The sequence below is a fragment of the Eutrigla gurnardus genome (assembly GCF_963514095.1).
Source record: "Eutrigla gurnardus genome assembly, chromosome: 23".
Classification (NCBI taxonomy): Eukaryota; Metazoa; Chordata; class Actinopteri; order Perciformes; family Triglidae; genus Eutrigla; species Eutrigla gurnardus.
The window spans coordinates 850,408-866,906 of record NC_139934.1 but is presented as its reverse complement, the minus strand read 5'-3'; the positions used below and the strand labels follow the sequence as shown (position 1 = coordinate 866,906).

The window sequence follows — 16,499 nt, the reverse complement described above, 5'->3', positions numbered from 1 at the left end:
AGGTTGGTACCAAAGTCTGCTTTATGCCGTTACTTCGCAGGAATGTCTTGTACTCCTGTGAGATAAATTGAGGACCGTTGTCAGAAACAATCTCTTCAGGGAGACCGTAGGAAGAAAAGATGTTCCGCAACACCTCAATTGTTTTGGCGGCTGTGGTGATTGTCATTGGAATTACCTCGAGCCATTTCGAATCACTGTCCACTAATACTAAGAAGTGGTGTTGATCCTTTTCTGCAAAGTCAATATGTATCCTCTGCCACACCCTAGTTGGCCACTGCCAGCAGTGTAGTGGTGCTGCTGCTGGTAGTTTCCTCACACTCTGACATGCATCACATTGCTGTAATGCATGTTCTATTTCACTGTCCACCACAAGTAGCTCCTGGCCAAGACCTTCATCTTGCACCCTCCAGGGTGCCCTTGGTGTAGATCATGCAGTAGTCGCTCTCTGTGTGCTGGTGGAATGATAACTCGAATTCCCCACAGAATACATCCTTGTTCCACAGACAGTTCATTCTTTCTGGCGAAGTATGGTTTCAGTGTCTCACCCTTGATATGACTCGACCATCCGGACTGAGTCAGCTCCAGTACCTTGCATAGGTCTGGGTCCTTGAGAGTACTCTGTGCAATCTCTGTAGCCTGCAGTCTAGATAATGCATCTGCGTTTCCATTCTCTGCTGACGTTCTCTATTCTATACTGTAGTCATAAGCCATCAGTCGCAGCGCCCATCGCTGCATTCCAAGGCGGCTAGTGGGGGTATTTAAGACTTAGGTCCCAAAGTGGCAAGGAGGGGCTTGTGGTCAGTTATTAAACTAAACTTACAGTTCAGTTCAGGCCATACAAGTATTTCTGAAAATTTGGTCACGCCAAATATTATGGACAAAGCCTCCTTGTCCAGTCTAGTTTGAAGTTGTTGAGCCAGTTATGGCCAAGGAGGGCTGGTCTGTCACCCTTCACGATCACTAGAGGTAAATCTCCTCTCTGGTTCCCATATTTCGTACTGACAATCTCTTGTCCCATCAAGGGAATGTTTTCACCGGAAAAGGCTGACAGAGCACTTTACTTCCTTTCAGTGGCAGATGAGAGAGATGTTTCTAATACACTATTTCAGAAACAAGTGTTACAGCAGCTCCTGTGTCAAGCTGCATCTCTAGAGGAGTTCCTTCTAATTGGACATTTACTGTAATTTCCTTTTTTCAATTTCCAACAATATATGTGGGATACAAGGCATTCAAGGGATATGACCCAAACAGTTCATCATCTCCATTTCCTGCTGTCTCATTTAGACTTCTACTTTCAGCAACATACTGTTTAAGTCCCTGTTTAGTTTTACACATCCTTGCTATGTGTCCTACCTTTGAACACTTGTGGCATGTCTCTGTTTTGTACCTACATACTTGCACTGTATGATTTCTACCGCCACATCTGTAAAAGGGCTGGTGATTTTCTGTCCTCTGTGGCCTGGAATTATCACTTGGGGCTTTGCTTTTCCACTCGCTGTTGGCTGGCTTGCTTTTCCACGCACCCTTTGTTCTCTTTTTGTCGATCCTATTCACCGTGGCAGGTCCTTTCATTTTGCTGGCGAACTCCAACGTATTCTTTTATGCTATTTCCATTGATAAAGACAATTCAAATGCTTTTGCAAATGTCAGATTTTGTTCAATAAGCACTTTCACTGAGTAGCCTCCACCTTCAATCCACTAACAAATCTGTCCCTCAGTGCTTCGTCTAAATGGGGACCAAATTCACAATGTGTGGATAGCTGCTTCAACGCTACAACATAATCCGACACGGACTCATTTTCTTGCTGATTCCATTTTTGGAATTTATACCTTTCCATGATAACTAGTGGCTTGGGCTTGTAATGGGATGATAGTTGTGCTCTCAGCACTTCATATGCGAGGCCACCTAACAGTCCATAGGCTTCTGCACCTATTACAGACAGGAAAACGTTGGCCTGTTTACCTTCCTCCACTTCGTTTACGATCATCCATTGCTCAAACCTCTCGAGGTATGACTCAAAGTCTTCTTGACCTTCCTTGTACTCGCCGAGATTTCTGATGAACATGGCCATGCTGCACCGTTAGCTTCATGCACCACCATGCATGTTAGCATTTTCTATGCTTTTGGCAAAGAAAATGCAAGAATAAAAGGCTCAAGCATTAAAAGAAGCTGTTGCGTCATAAATGTGTATAGTTCTGTGTTGCTTTATCTCAAACAGTTCTAATAATATTGTACACATTACATTTTCTTTGCCAAATTTATGGTATTTCTTTTTAACGATTTTTTCAGGCTTAGATGCCTTTATTAGCAATGGACGGATAGGCAAGTCAGGGGGGCGTGAAATGCAGCTAAGGACCTCCGGCCGGGATACAAACCAGGGTAAGCTGCATATCGTACGTGCATACATGGCATGCGCTCGAACCACTCCGCCACCTGCCCACCGATGGCATTGCTAAACCACAATCTAAAGTGAGGGATGTGTTGTTTCAGGTCAAGATGTATGTGACCAACAGGATAACAAATTTGGAGTTTAAAGCTTCTATAATCTATACTTGGTCAGTACCAGAAGGTTTCTTTCTTTTGTTCGAGTACATTTTTGACATTATTGCACCGATAATGCTCCCACCATGAAATGTGTTGCAGAACTGCCACAATTATGTTTCAGCTTTCTACTCTCATATAACCAACCATGAACAAGTAAAACAGGACTCAGGAACATGAATGCTGAAGCGTTTATTGCAGTAAATGTAAGAGCTTGTGTTTGCAGCGGTTATCATAAAACACATGGGTCCACCTGCAGCACAGCTGATCGTCTGTAGATGGCGACACCGATTTAGAATGAAAACCAAACACCAGCTGGCGATGATCACATGACCTTAGCGCACATGAAGCTATTCTTGTCGTCGCAGTTGTCGTCGTTCCACCATCCCCAGTCTGGAGAACATACAAGAGAAAACATCCCATTGGTCGTGTGGTCACCTGGTGTAAGTCCAACATTCACTCTGTTGTCAGCTGCTTTACTTCCTTCTAACTGTGTGTGTCTGCTGTTTGCTGCGTAGACCTGAGGGGGCTGCAGAATTGTGTAATCATTCCCTGTAGGTTCGTCACTATGAGCAACGTCTTTCATATACAAATAGAAAAACATGTGGCCGGGACAATTTAAGGGGAATCCATGTGGAGGACCAGTTCAGTTCTCAAAACGGGGAACCCCCTTACAAGGGACTGAAACTGAAAATAGCGCTGGATGCGCTGACTTTTGATAGAAGGGGCTGATCCAAAGTAATGATTTTACATAGTGGATGGGACTTGTCCTACCCTCATACAACACCAACACCCATGGGCTCAATCATGTCATATCAGGCACATGCAACTTAGAAATGAATCTGTCAGCATGATACCCGTTGTTCTTTGCATCACGTTTGAATTATTCCGTCTTTCAGATTTTTCTCAAACTCCATTGTGAATGTTTTGCTTCCACCCATTCTTAGAAGTACAACCTCCATATTTCCTTACCTTTGTGGTTCACCTCGACGCAGTCCTCTGCTCCTTGAAAGTTGTCTGGCTGATATTCGTACCATACGCTGAAGTCAAAGTCAGATCCATCGATGTTTACAAAGTCATCCTGAAAAACACAAAGTGGAGAATCAGTGGTGACATGTGACCCACATACTCCTCTATGTATCGTCCATCAGGGTCTTCCTCACATTCATCCATCGGTCAGTTCACTCACCAGCCAGGCTGTCTTATCTCTGATCACAATGAGGTGTTTCACTGCTTACCCCTGATCTTATGGTCCCAATCCAAAAATCCTGGCGATCGCTGCTGGCACGCAGGCTGGTGCAAAGCGCTTCTGTCATCTGGACGAGACCGTGGATTGAGACCAGTTTACTCGCTAACCCTTCGCAGTGTTCCTGAAATCACAATGGATATAAGTGTTAGTCTTCACCAGGACTTTATCATAACAGATAGATTTATTTTCTGTTTCTGACCTTTGCCTCAGCGAAAGTCTTTTCCTCTGGGAAGTATTTGATACAGCGACCCGCATCAATGCGCATCCATCCGTCACCACATTCTTCCCCTTTGTACATATTCTCACATGTCCAATTAAGTCCATCGGCTGTGGGAGAACACATGCGTTAATGACAAGGTTTTGGTTGTGGTGATGTGTTGGTTGATGATGTGGTACTTACTGCTGAGATCGGCTGTCGACGTGATCAGGATGCCCACCAACAGCAGGACAGTAGTTACCACAGCTGGATGCATGGCTCAGGCCTCGCTAAGTCTTAGTGCTCCGAAAATGAGATATGATCTGAAAAGAATCAGAAGTACACTTCATTCATCCCTCGGGAATCAGTCACACATCAGCTCCAGCATCTTACTGTAATTCAGTCATGGACCCCGAGAACCTCAGCTCGTTGGCCTGTTTCTGATCTCCTGAAACAGAGAGAGAAGAAGAAGATGAGGCTCACCACAGATGTGTTCAGGATTCTCGTTGCTCCTCTGTCAGATTGTCAGAAGGCACTTCCACCCACTTTTAAACTTCCAACTCATGACCTGTGGACATTTTAATCTTCTGCCAATATCAACAAATGTCTTGTTTTATTATGTTAAATCATGAGAATAAACACAGGGAGAAAGTATACTTATGCAACTGACTCTTCTTGAAGGTGTGTGAAAGAAAAAACATTGCTGAAACTCTTTAGCTTTTAGTCGTCGTAACTGTAAAGTTGCATTCACACCAATAGGAGTAGCAAAATTTTTTCTTGCATTACACGCATGACTTTTAATGCAGGATCAGTTGTGTTTATTTGCCGAAGCATTTGTATTTAGCTGTGTTACCGTTTATATGGCTGAAATAAATAAACAGATAAGAAGGATGCAGAAGTAACTACATGATGACGGCAATTTGTAAAAAGTCTGAAGTCGTGGTTTGTGAGGTCTGTCTGCAAGACGACAAGCAAACATCTTTTTAAATGCTTGTTTTCTGAATGGAGTCTGGTTGAGGGGTGCAAGGCTATGCTAACATTGTAGCTGCTCCATCAACACTCCAAATAAGGTCGATCAGTTTTCAGCCTGCCCTCATGTCTGCCCACCTGTGTCTGGTTATCTCATTCATTTCTTGTGTATTTCGTCTTTCCTGTGTCCGTATCGGGGCATCTGCTTGTAAATGTACGGACTCAGTAAACTCAATGAACTCATCGCTCATGCAGAATGGTATTTGCCATCCCCTCCCTTTGACTTTAAGTATCTAGTGCTGCCAAAGCAAACTAGCTTTGATGGTTCTTATTGATGGCTTTTAGCTGTAATATCATACTTACATATTGAATTAGATAGCACTTAAAGTGTTTGTTAGATATTTGAACAGTTTCTACTCCAGAAGCGATGCCACTCACCCAAACTGAGCTCAGCAGACTTTATCTTGACAGATACAGACTTTTTAATGGGCAGTCTGAAAATAAAAGAGGGTCACCTCTGCTCTCTGTGGAGCCACACCTGGGTCAGGGAGTTGAGAAAGAGCTGAACCCGGTTTCACACACACACACACAATTTGTATTATTTATTGAGGTGCTGCCATGTTAATGTATCAAACTGTGTGTCAAAGATGTGCACAAAGCTAAAAGACATCCTTTATGGTGGAAACAGCTGCACGTTCTGTTCATCCTGTAATAACTTTGTACTAATATGACACTGCTAATATATCCATAACACTAAAGGAACACGGAGACCAACTTGTACACGTCTGCACTCCTTTATTGCAACTCTCAGACTACCAAAACACAGTCAACATCCGGTCATTGCAGCATAACTAAGTAACCACTAGATGGCGGTGTCTGACTACAAATGATATCACATTGCACAGCTATGCAGTTATAGTATCAATATACTACACTCCTTCCCCTTAAAGTATGAAGTTCCCATTAATTAATAATCAACTCATAGCTAAATCATTACTGCTGACACAAACCATTAAACCCATACTTGCTCTTTTACATTTCAGTCTCAGGAACACTTTTTCACATTTTTGTATGAACAGGAACTCTTTTGCTTTAGGAACAATATTCCACAGGGTCACAAGGTCAGTCCTTTAGGAGGTACTCTTTCTCTCAAAGAGTACCTGCACCCCAGCACCTCTGGGGAACTGGCTGCTCGGTTGGCCGGTGTCACTGCCTTGTCACAGGCCAGTGAGCCTGGTGAAGGTGTTGCAAGCATCTCTTTAGCCAGCAACGGGGTCGCTTCAGGTGAGTACAGGCTACCACCTACTACTACAGGTGTGCCTTTCCCCTCCAAGTCCGCATGAACCACTGCAGGGTAGTTGTTGGTGACGTCCAACTGCTCATCCGGAAACTCTGATGTCTCTGGACTGGACGGTCGGTTGTACAGCAGATGGTCGATGTGGACTAAGTGTGGGCTCACTCCGTTCCACACCAGGTTGGTGACTGGTCCAAGTCTCTGTTCCACTGTTCCTTTCGTCCACCTCTCCTTTCCTCCTCGTAGTTTCGGATCAGGACTGGGTCACCCTCAGACAGATGTCTCAGCTTGGAAGCGGTTTGATCATGGTAGTCTGTTTTTGTTGTTTGGCTTCCACCACTCGAGCAAGATCTGGTTTCAGTAAGCTGAACCTGGTCCTGATCTGACGTTTGAGGAACAGTTCAGCTGTGTGGTGTACTCCTGTATGACATCAGGAAGCTGGCTAGCCTATGCTGCATTGTTATAGTGACCTTTTGTTTCTTTTCATCAGGCACTTGTTTCAGGAGTGATGCTTTCACTGTCTGAACTGCTCGCTCTGCAGCAACATTAGACACGGGATGGTAGGTTGGTACCAAAGTCTGCTTTATGCCGTTACTTCGCAGGAATGTCTTGTACTCCTGTGAGATAAATTGAGGACCGTTGTCAGAAACAATCTCTTCAGGGAGACCGTAGGAAGAAAAGATGTTCCGCAACACCTCAATTGTTTTGGCGGCTGTGGTGATTGTCATTGGAATTACCTCGAGCCATTTCGAATCACTGTCCACTAATACTAAGAAGTGGTGTTGATCCTTTTCTGCAAAGTCAATATGTATCCTCTGCCACACCCTAGTTGGCCACTGCCAGCAGTGTAGTGGTGCTGCTGCTGGTAGTTTCCTCACACTCTGACATGCATCACATTGCTGTAATGCATGTTCTATTTCACTGTCCACCACAAGTAGCTCCTGGCCAAGGCCTTCATCTTGCACCCTCCAGGGTGCCCTTGGTGTAGATCATGCAGTAGTCGCTCTCTGTGTGCTGGTGGAATGATAACTCGAATTCCCCACAGAATACATCCTTGTTCCACAGACAGTTCATTCTTTCTGGTGAAGTATGGTTTCAGTCTCTCACCCTTGATATGACTCGGCCATCCGGACTGAGTCAGCTCCAGTACCTTGCATAGGTCTGGGTCCTTGAGAGTACTCTGTGCAATCTCTGTAGCCTGCAGTCTAGATAATGCATCTGCTTTTGCATTCTCTGCTGACGTTCTCTATTCTATACTGTAGTCATAAGCCATCAGTCGCAGCGCCCATCACTGCATTCCAAGGCGGCTAGTGGGGGTATTTAAGACTTAGGTCCCAAAGTGGCAAGGAGGGGCTTGTGGTCAGTTATTAAACTAAACTTACAGTTCAGTTCAGGCCATACAAGTATTTCTGAAAATTTGGTCACGCCAAATATTATGGACAAAGCCTCCTTGTCCAGTCTAGTTTGAAGTTGTTGAGCCAGTTATGGCCAAGGAGGGCTGGTCTGTCACCCTTCACGATCACTAGAGGTAAATCTCCTCTCTGGTTCCCATATTTCGTACTGACAATCTCTTGTCCCATCAAGGGAATGTTTTCACCGGAAAAGGCTGACAGAGCACTTTACTTCCTTTCAGTGGCAGATGAGAGAGATGTTTCTAATACACTATTTCAGAAACAAGTGTTACAGCAGCTCCTGTGTCAAGCTGCATCTCTAGAGGAGTTCCTTCTAATTGGACATTTACTGTAATTTCCTTTTTTCAATTTCCAACAATATATGTGGGATACAAGGCATTCAAGGGATATGACCCAAACAGTTCATCATCTCCATTTCCTGCTGTCTCATTTAGACTTCTACTTTCAGCAACATACTGTTTAAGTCCCTGTTTAGTTTTACACATCCTTGCTATGTGTCCTACCTTTGAACACTTGTGGCATGTCTCTGTTTTGTACCTACATACTTGCACTGTATGATTTCTACCGCCACATCTGTAAAAGGGCTGGTGATTTTCTGTCCTCTGTGGCCTGGAATTATCACTTGGGGCTTTGCTTTTCCACTCGCTGTTGGCTGGCTTGCTTTTCCACGCACCCTTTGTTCTCTTTTTGTCGATCCTATTCACCGTGGCAGGTCCTTTCATTTTGCTGGCGAACTCCAACGTATTCTTTTATGCTATTTCCATTGATAAAGACAATTCAAATGCTTTTGCAAATGTCAGATTTTGTTCAATAAGCACTTTCACTGAGTAGCCTCCACCTTCAATCCACTAACAAATCTGTCCCTCAGTGCTTCGTCTAAATGGGGACCAAATTCACAATGTGTGGATAGCTGCTTCAACGCTACAACATAATCCGACACGGACTCATTTTCTTGCTGATTCCATTTTTGGAATTTATACCTTTCCATGATAACTAGTGGCTTGGGCTTGTAATGGGATGATAGTTGTGCTCTCAGCACTTCATATGCGAGGCCACCTAACAGTCCATAGGCTTCTGCACCTATTACAGACAGGAAAACGTTGGCCTGTTTACCTTCCTCCACTTCGTTTACGATCATCCATTGCTCAAACCTCTCGAGGTATGACTCAAAGTCTTCTTGACCTTCCTTGTACTCGCCGAGATTTCTGATGAACATGGCCATGCTGCACCGTTAGCTTCATGCACCACCATGCATGTTAGCATTTTCTATGCTTTTGGCAAAGAAAATGCAAGAATAAAAGGCTCAAGCATTAAAAGAAGCTGTTGCGTCATAAATGTGTATAGTTCTGTGTTGCTTTATCTCAAACAGTTCTAATAATATTGTACACATTACATTTTCTTTGCCAAATTTATGGTATTTCTTTTTAACGATTTTTTCAGGCTTAGATGCCTTTATTAGCAATGGACGGATAGGCAAGTCAGGGGGGCGTGAAATGCAGCTAAGGACCTCCGGCCGGGATACAAACCAGGGTAAGCTGCATATCGTACGTGCATACATGGCATGCGCTCGAACCACTCCGCCACCTGCCCACCGATGGCATTGCTAAACCACAATCTAAAGTGAGGGATGTGTTGTTTCAGGTCAAGATGTATGTGACCAACAGGATAACAAATTTGGAGTTTAAAGCTTCTATAATCTATACTTGGTCAGTACCAGAAGGTTTCTTTCTTTTGTTCGAGTACATTTTTGACATTATTGCACCGATAATGCTCCCACCATGAAATGTGTTGCAGAACTGCCACAATTATGTTTCAGCTTTCTACTCTCATATAACCAACCATGAACAAGTAAAACAGGACTCAGGAACATGAATGCTGAAGCGTTTATTGCAGTAAATGTAAGAGCTTGTGTTTGCAGCGGTTATCATAAAACACATGGGTCCACCTGCAGCACAGCTGATCGTCTGTAGATGGCGACACCGATTTAGAATGAAAACCAAACACCAGCTGGCGATGATCACATGACCTTAGCGCACATGAAGCTATTCTTGTCGTCGCAGTTGTCGTCGTTCCACCATCCCCAGTCTGGAGAACATACAAGAGAAAACATCCCATTGGTCGTGTGGTCACCTGGTGTAAGTCCAACATTCACTCTGTTGTCAGCTGCTTTACTTCCTTCTAACTGTGTGTGTCTGCTGTTTGCTGCGTAGACCTGAGGGGGCTGCAGAATTGTGTAATCATTCCCTGTAGGTTCGTCACTATGAGCAACGTCTTTCATATACAAATAGAAAAACATGTGGCCGGGACAATTTAAGGGGAATCCATGTGGAGGACCAGTTCAGTTCTCAAAACGGGGAACCCCCTTACAAGGGACTGAAACTGAAAATAGCGCTGGATGCGCTGACTTTTGATAGAAGGGGCTGATCCAAAGTAATGATTTTACAAAGTGGATGGGACTTGTCCTACCCTCATACAACACCAACACCCATGGGCTCAATCATGTCATATCAGGCACATGCAACTTAGAAATGAATCTGTCAGCATGATACCCGTTGTTCTTTGCATCACGTTTGAATTATTCCGTCTTTCAGATTTTTCTCAAACTCCATTGTGAATGTTTTGCTTCCACCCATTCTTAGAAGTACAACCTCCATATTTCCTTACCTTTGTGGTTCACCTCGACGCAGTCCTCTGCTCCTTGAAAGTTGTCTGGCTGATATTCGTACCATACGCTGAAGTCAAAGTCAGATCCATCGATGTTTACAAAGTCATCCTGAAAAACACAAAGTGGAGATTCAGTGGTGACATGTGACCCACATACTCCTCTATGTATCGTCCATCAGGGTCTTCCTCACATTCATCCATCGGTCAGTTCACTCACCAGCCAGGCTGTCTTATCTCTGATCACAATGAGGTGTTTCACTGCTTACCCCTGATCTTATGGTCCCAATCCAAAAATCCTGGCGATCGCTGCTGGCACGCAGGCTGGTGCAAAGCGCTTCTGTCATCTGGACGAGACCGTGGATTGAGACCAGTTTACTCGCTAACCCTTCGCAGTGTTCCTGAAATCACAATGGATATAAGTGTTAGTCTTCACCAGGACTTTATCATAACAGATAGATTTATTTTCTGTTTCTGACCTTTGCCTCAGCGAAAGTCTTTTCCTCTGGGAAGTATTTGATACAGCGACCCGCATCAATGCGCATCCATCCGTCACCACATTCTTCCCCTTTGTACATATTCTCACATGTCCAATTAAGTCCATCGGCTGTGGGAGAACACATGCGTTAATGACAAGGTTTTGGTTGTGGTGATGTGTTGGTTGATGATGTGGTACTTACTGCTGAGATCGGCTGTCGACGTGATCAGGATGCCCACCAACAGCAGGACAGTAGTTACCACAGCTGGATGCATGGCTCAGGCCTCGCTAAGTCTTAGTGCTCCGAAAATGAGATATGATCTGAAAAGAATCAGAAGTACACTTCATTCATCCCTCGGGAATCAGTCACACATCAGCTCCAGCATCTTACTGTAATTCAGTCATGGACCCCGAGAACCTCAGCTCGTTGGCCTGTTTCTGATCTCCTGAAACAGAGAGAGAAGAAGAAGATGAGGCTCACCACAGATGTGTTCAGGATTCTCGTTGCTCCTCTGTCAGATTGTCAGAAGGCACTTCCACCCACTTTTAAACTTCCAACTCATGACCTGTGGACATTTTAATCTTCTGCCAATATCAACAAATGTCTTGTTTTATTATGTTAAATCATGAGAATAAACACAGGGAGAAAGTATACTTATGCAACTGACTCTTCTTGAAGGTGTGTGAAAGAAAAAACATTGCTGAAACTCTTTAGCTTTTAGTCGTCGTAACTGTAAAGTTGCATTCACACCAATAGGAGTAGCAAATTTTTTTCTTGCATTACACGCATGACTTTTAATGCAGGATCAGTTGTGTTTATTTGCCGAAGCATTTGTGTTTAGCTGTGTTACCGTTTATATGGCTGAAATAAATAAACAGATAAGAAGGATGCAGAAGTAACTACATGATGACGGCAATTTGTAAAAAGTCTGAAGTCGTGGTTTGTGAGGTCTGTCTGCAAGACGACAAGCAAACATCTTTTTAAATGCTTGTTTTCTGAATGGAGTCTGGTTGAGGGGTGCAAGGCTATGCTAACATTGTAGCTGCTCCATCAACACTCCAAATAAGGTCGATCAGTTTTCAGCCTGCCCTCATGTCTGCCCACCTGTGTCTGGTTATCTCATTCATTTCTTGTGTATTTCGTCTTTCCTGTGTCCGTATCGGGGCATCTGCTTGTAAATGTACGGACTCAGTAAACTCAATGAACTCATCGCTCATGCAGAATGGTATTTGCCATCCCCTCCCTTTGACTTTAAGTATCTAGTGCTGCCAAAGCAAACTAGCTTTGATGGTTCTTATTGATGGCTTCTAGCTGTAATATCATACTTACATATTGAATTAGATAGCACTTAAAGTGTTTGTTAGATATTTGAACAGTTTCTACTCCAGAAGCGATGCCACTCACCCAAACTGAGCTCAGCAGACTTTATCTTGACAGATACAGACTTTTTAATGGGCAGTCTGAAAATAAAAGAGGGTCACCTCTGCTCTCTGTGGAGCCACGCCTGGGTCAGGGAGTTGAGAAAGAGCTGAACCCGGTTTCACACACACACACACACACACAAAATTTGTATTATTTATTGAGGTGCTGCCATGTTAATGTATCAAACTGTGTGTCAAAGATGTGCACAAAGCTAAAAGACATCCTTTATGGTGGAAACAGCTGCACGTTCTGTTCATCCTGTAATAACTTTGTACTAATATGACACTGCTAATATATCCATAACACTAAAGGAACACGGAGACCAACTTGTACACGTCTGCACTCCTTTATTGCAACTCTCAGACTACCAAAACACAGTCAACATCCGGTCATTGCAGCATAACTAAGTAACCACTAGATGGCGGTGTCTGACTACAAATGATATCACATTGCACAGCTATGCAGTTATAGTATCAATATACTACACTCCTTCCCCTTAAAGTATGAAGTTCCCATTAATTAATAATCAACTCATAGCTAAATCATTACTGCTGACACAAACCATTAAACCCATACTTGCTCTTTTACATTTCAGTCTCAGGAACACTTTTTCACATTTTTGTATGAACAGGAACTCTTTTGCTTTAGGAACAATATTCCACAGGGTCACAAGGTCAGTCCTTTAGGAGGTACTCTTTCTCTCAAAGAGTACCTGCACCCCAGCACCTCTGGGGAACTGGCTGCTCGGTTGGCCGGTGTCACTGCCTTGTCACAGGCCAGTGAGCCTGGTGAAGGTGTTGCAAGCATCTCTTTAGCCAGCAACGGGGTCGCTTCAGGTGAGTACAGGCTACCACCTACTACTACAGGTGTGCCTTTCCCCTCCAAGTCCGCATGAACCACTGCAGGGTAGTTGTTGGTGACGTCCAACTGCTCATCCGGAAACTCTGATGTCTCTGGACTGGACGGTCGGTTGTACAGCAGATGGTCGATGTGGACTAAGTGTGGGCTCACTCCGTTCCACACCAGGTTGGTGACTGGTCCAAGTCTCTGTTCCACTGTTCCTTTCGTCCACCTCTCCTTTCCTCCTCGTAGTTTCGGATCAGGACTGGGTCACCCTCAGACAGATGTCTCAGCTTGGAAGCGGTTTGATCATGGTAGTCTGTTTTTGTTGTTTGGCTTCCACCACTCGAGCAAGATCTGGTTTCAGTAAGCTGAACCTGGTCCTGATCTGACGTTTGAGGAACAGTTCAGCTGTGTGGTGTACTCCTGTATGACATCAGGAAGCTGGCTAGCCTATGCTGCATTGTTATAGTGACCTTTTGTTTCTTTTCATCAGGCACTTGTTTCAGGAGTGATGCTTTCACTGTCTGAACTGCTCGCTCTGCAGCAACATTAGACACGGGATGGTAGGTTGGTACCAAAGTCTGCTTTATGCCGTTACTTCGCAGGAATGTCTTGTACTCCTGTGAGATAAATTGAGGACCGTTGTCAGAAACAATCTCTTCAGGGAGACCGTAGGAAGAAAAGATGTTCCGCAACACCTCAATTGTTTTGGCGGCTGTGGTGATTGTCATTGGAATTACCTCGAGCCATTTCGAATCACTGTCCACTAATACTAAGAAGTGGTGTTGATCCTTTTCTGCAAAGTCAATATGTATCCTCTGCCACACCCTAGTTGGCCACTGCCAGCAGTGTAGTGGTGCTGCTGCTGGTAGTTTCCTCACACTCTGACATGCATCACATTGCTGTAATGCATGTTCTATTTCACTGTCCACCACAAGTAGCTCCTGGCCAAGGCCTTCATCTTGCACCCTCCAGGGTGCCCTTGGTGTAGATCATGCAGTAGTCGCTCTCTGTGTGCTGGTGGAATGATAACTCGAATTCCCCACAGAATACATCCTTGTTCCACAGACAGTTCATTCTTTCTGGTGAAGTATGGTTTCAGTCTCTCACCCTTGATATGACTCGGCCATCCGGACTGAGTCAGCTCCAGTACCTTGCATAGGTCTGGGTCCTTGAGAGTACTCTGTGCAATCTCTGTAGCCTGCAGTCTAGATAATGCATCTGCTTTTGCATTCTCTGCTGACGTTCTCTATTCTATACTGTAGTCATAAGCCATCAGTCGCAGCGCCCATCACTGCATTCCAAGGCGGCTAGTGGGGGTATTTAAGACTTAGGTCCCAAAGTGGCAAGGAGGGGCTTGTGGTCAGTTATTAAACTAAACTTACAGTTCAGTTCAGGCCATACAAGTATTTCTGAAAATTTGGTCACGCCAAATATTATGGACAAAGCCTCCTTGTCCAGTCTAGTTTGAAGTTGTTGAGCCAGTTATGGCCAAGGAGGGCTGGTCTGTCACCCTTCACGATCACTAGAGGTAAATCTCCTCTCTGGTTCCCATATTTCGTACTGACAATCTCTTGTCCCATCAAGGGAATGTTTTCACCGGAAAAGGCTGACAGAGCACTTTACTTCCTTTCAGTGGCAGATGAGAGAGATGTTTCTAATACACTATTTCAGAAACAAGTGTTACAGCAGCTCCTGTGTCAAGCTGCATCTCTAGAGGAGTTCCTTCTAATTGGACATTTACTGTAATTTCCTTTTTTCAATTTCCAACAATATATGTGGGATACAAGGCATTCAAGGGATATGACCCAAACAGTTCATCATCTCCATTTCCTGCTGTCTCATTTAGACTTCTACTTTCAGCAACATACTGTTTAAGTCCCTGTTTAGTTTTACACATCCTTGCTATGTGTCCTACCTTTGAACACTTGTGGCATGTCTCTGTTTTGTACCTACATACTTGCACTGTATGATTTCTACCGCCACATCTGTAAAAGGGCTGGTGATTTTCTGTCCTCTGTGGCCTGGAATTATCACTTGGGGCTTTGCTTTTCCACTCGCTGTTGGCTGGCTTGCTTTTCCACGCACCCTTTGTTCTCTTTTTGTCGATCCTATTCACCGTGGCAGGTCCTTTCATTTTGCTGGCGAACTCCAACGTATTCTTTTATGCTATTTCCATTGATAAAGACAATTCAAATGCTTTTGCAAATGTCAGATTTTGTTCAATAAGCACTTTCACTGAGTAGCCTCCACCTTCAATCCACTAACAAATCTGTCCCTCAGTGCTTCGTCTAAATGGGGACCAAATTCACAATGTGTGGATAGCTGCTTCAACGCTACAACATAATCCGACACGGACTCATTTTCTTGCTGATTCCATTTTTGGAATTTATACCTTTCCATGATAACTAGTGGCTTGGGCTTGTAATGGGATGATAGTTGTGCTCTCAGCACTTCATATGCGAGGCCACCTAACAGTCCATAGGCTTCTGCACCTATTACAGACAGGAAAACGTTGGCCTGTTTACCTTCCTCCACTTCGTTTACGATCATCCATTGCTCAAACCTCTCGAGGTATGACTCAAAGTCTTCTTGACCTTCCTTGTACTCGCCGAGATTTCTGATGAACATGGCCATGCTGCACCGTTAGCTTCATGCACCACCATGCATGTTAGCATTTTCTATGCTTTTGGCAAAGAAAATGCAAGAATAAAAGGCTCAAGCATTAAAAGAAGCTGTTGCGTCATAAATGTGTATAGTTCTGTGTTGCTTTATCTCAAACAGTTCTAATAATATTGTACACATTACATTTTCTTTGCCAAATTTATGGTATTTCTTTTTAACGATTTTTTCAGGCTTAGATGCCTTTATTAGCAATGGACGGATAGGCAAGTCAGGGGGGCGTGAAATGCAGCTAAGGACCTCCGGCCGGGATACAAACCAGGGTAAGCTGCATATCGTACGTGCATACATGGCATGCGCTCGAACCACTCCGCCACCTGCCCACCGATGGCATTGCTAAACCACAATCTAAAGTGAGGGATGTGTTGTTTCAGGTCAAGATGTATGTGACCAACAGGATAACAAATTTGGAGTTTAAAGCTTCTATAATCTATACTTGGTCAGTACCAGAAGGTTTCTTTCTTTTGTTCGAGTACATTTTTGACATTATTGCACCGATAATGCTCCCACCATGAAATGTGTTGCAGAACTGCCACAATTATGTTTCAGCTTTCTACTCTCATATAACCAACCATGAACAAGTAAAACAGGACTCAGGAACATGAATGCTGAAGCGTTTATTGCAGTAAATGTAAGAGCTTGTGTTTGCAGCGGTTATCATAAAACACATGGGTCCACCTGCAGCACAGCTGATCGTCTGTAGATGGCGACACCGATTTAGAATGAAAACCAAACACCAGCTGGCGATGA

The 16,499-nt window shown here is 44.0% G+C and overlaps 2 protein-coding genes across 2 annotated transcripts; both read right to left on the bottom strand.

The window, feature by feature from the left end:
- Positions 1-2,867: 2,867 nt before the first annotated feature.
- LOC311009053 (C-type isolectin Sp-CL4-like) lies at positions 2,868-4,264 on the bottom strand (the record flags this gene model as incomplete). Its single annotated transcript, XM_084003026.1, has 5 exons — positions 2,868-2,935; positions 3,515-3,623; positions 3,781-3,912; positions 3,991-4,118; positions 4,192-4,264. The coding sequence occupies 5 exons, from the start codon at positions 4,262-4,264 to the stop codon at positions 2,868-2,870; spliced, it is 510 nt and encodes a 169-aa protein (XP_083859152.1).
- Positions 4,265-9,679: 5,415 nt separating this feature from the next.
- Positions 9,680-11,076, bottom strand: LOC311009051 (C-type isolectin Sp-CL4-like; the record flags this gene model as incomplete). The annotated part of the gene is made up of 5 exons (XM_084003024.1): positions 9,680-9,747; positions 10,327-10,435; positions 10,593-10,724; positions 10,803-10,930; positions 11,004-11,076. 5 exons carry the CDS (start codon positions 11,074-11,076, stop codon positions 9,680-9,682), a joined length of 510 nt encoding a protein of 169 aa, XP_083859150.1.
- Positions 11,077-16,499: the final 5,423 nt, after the last annotated feature.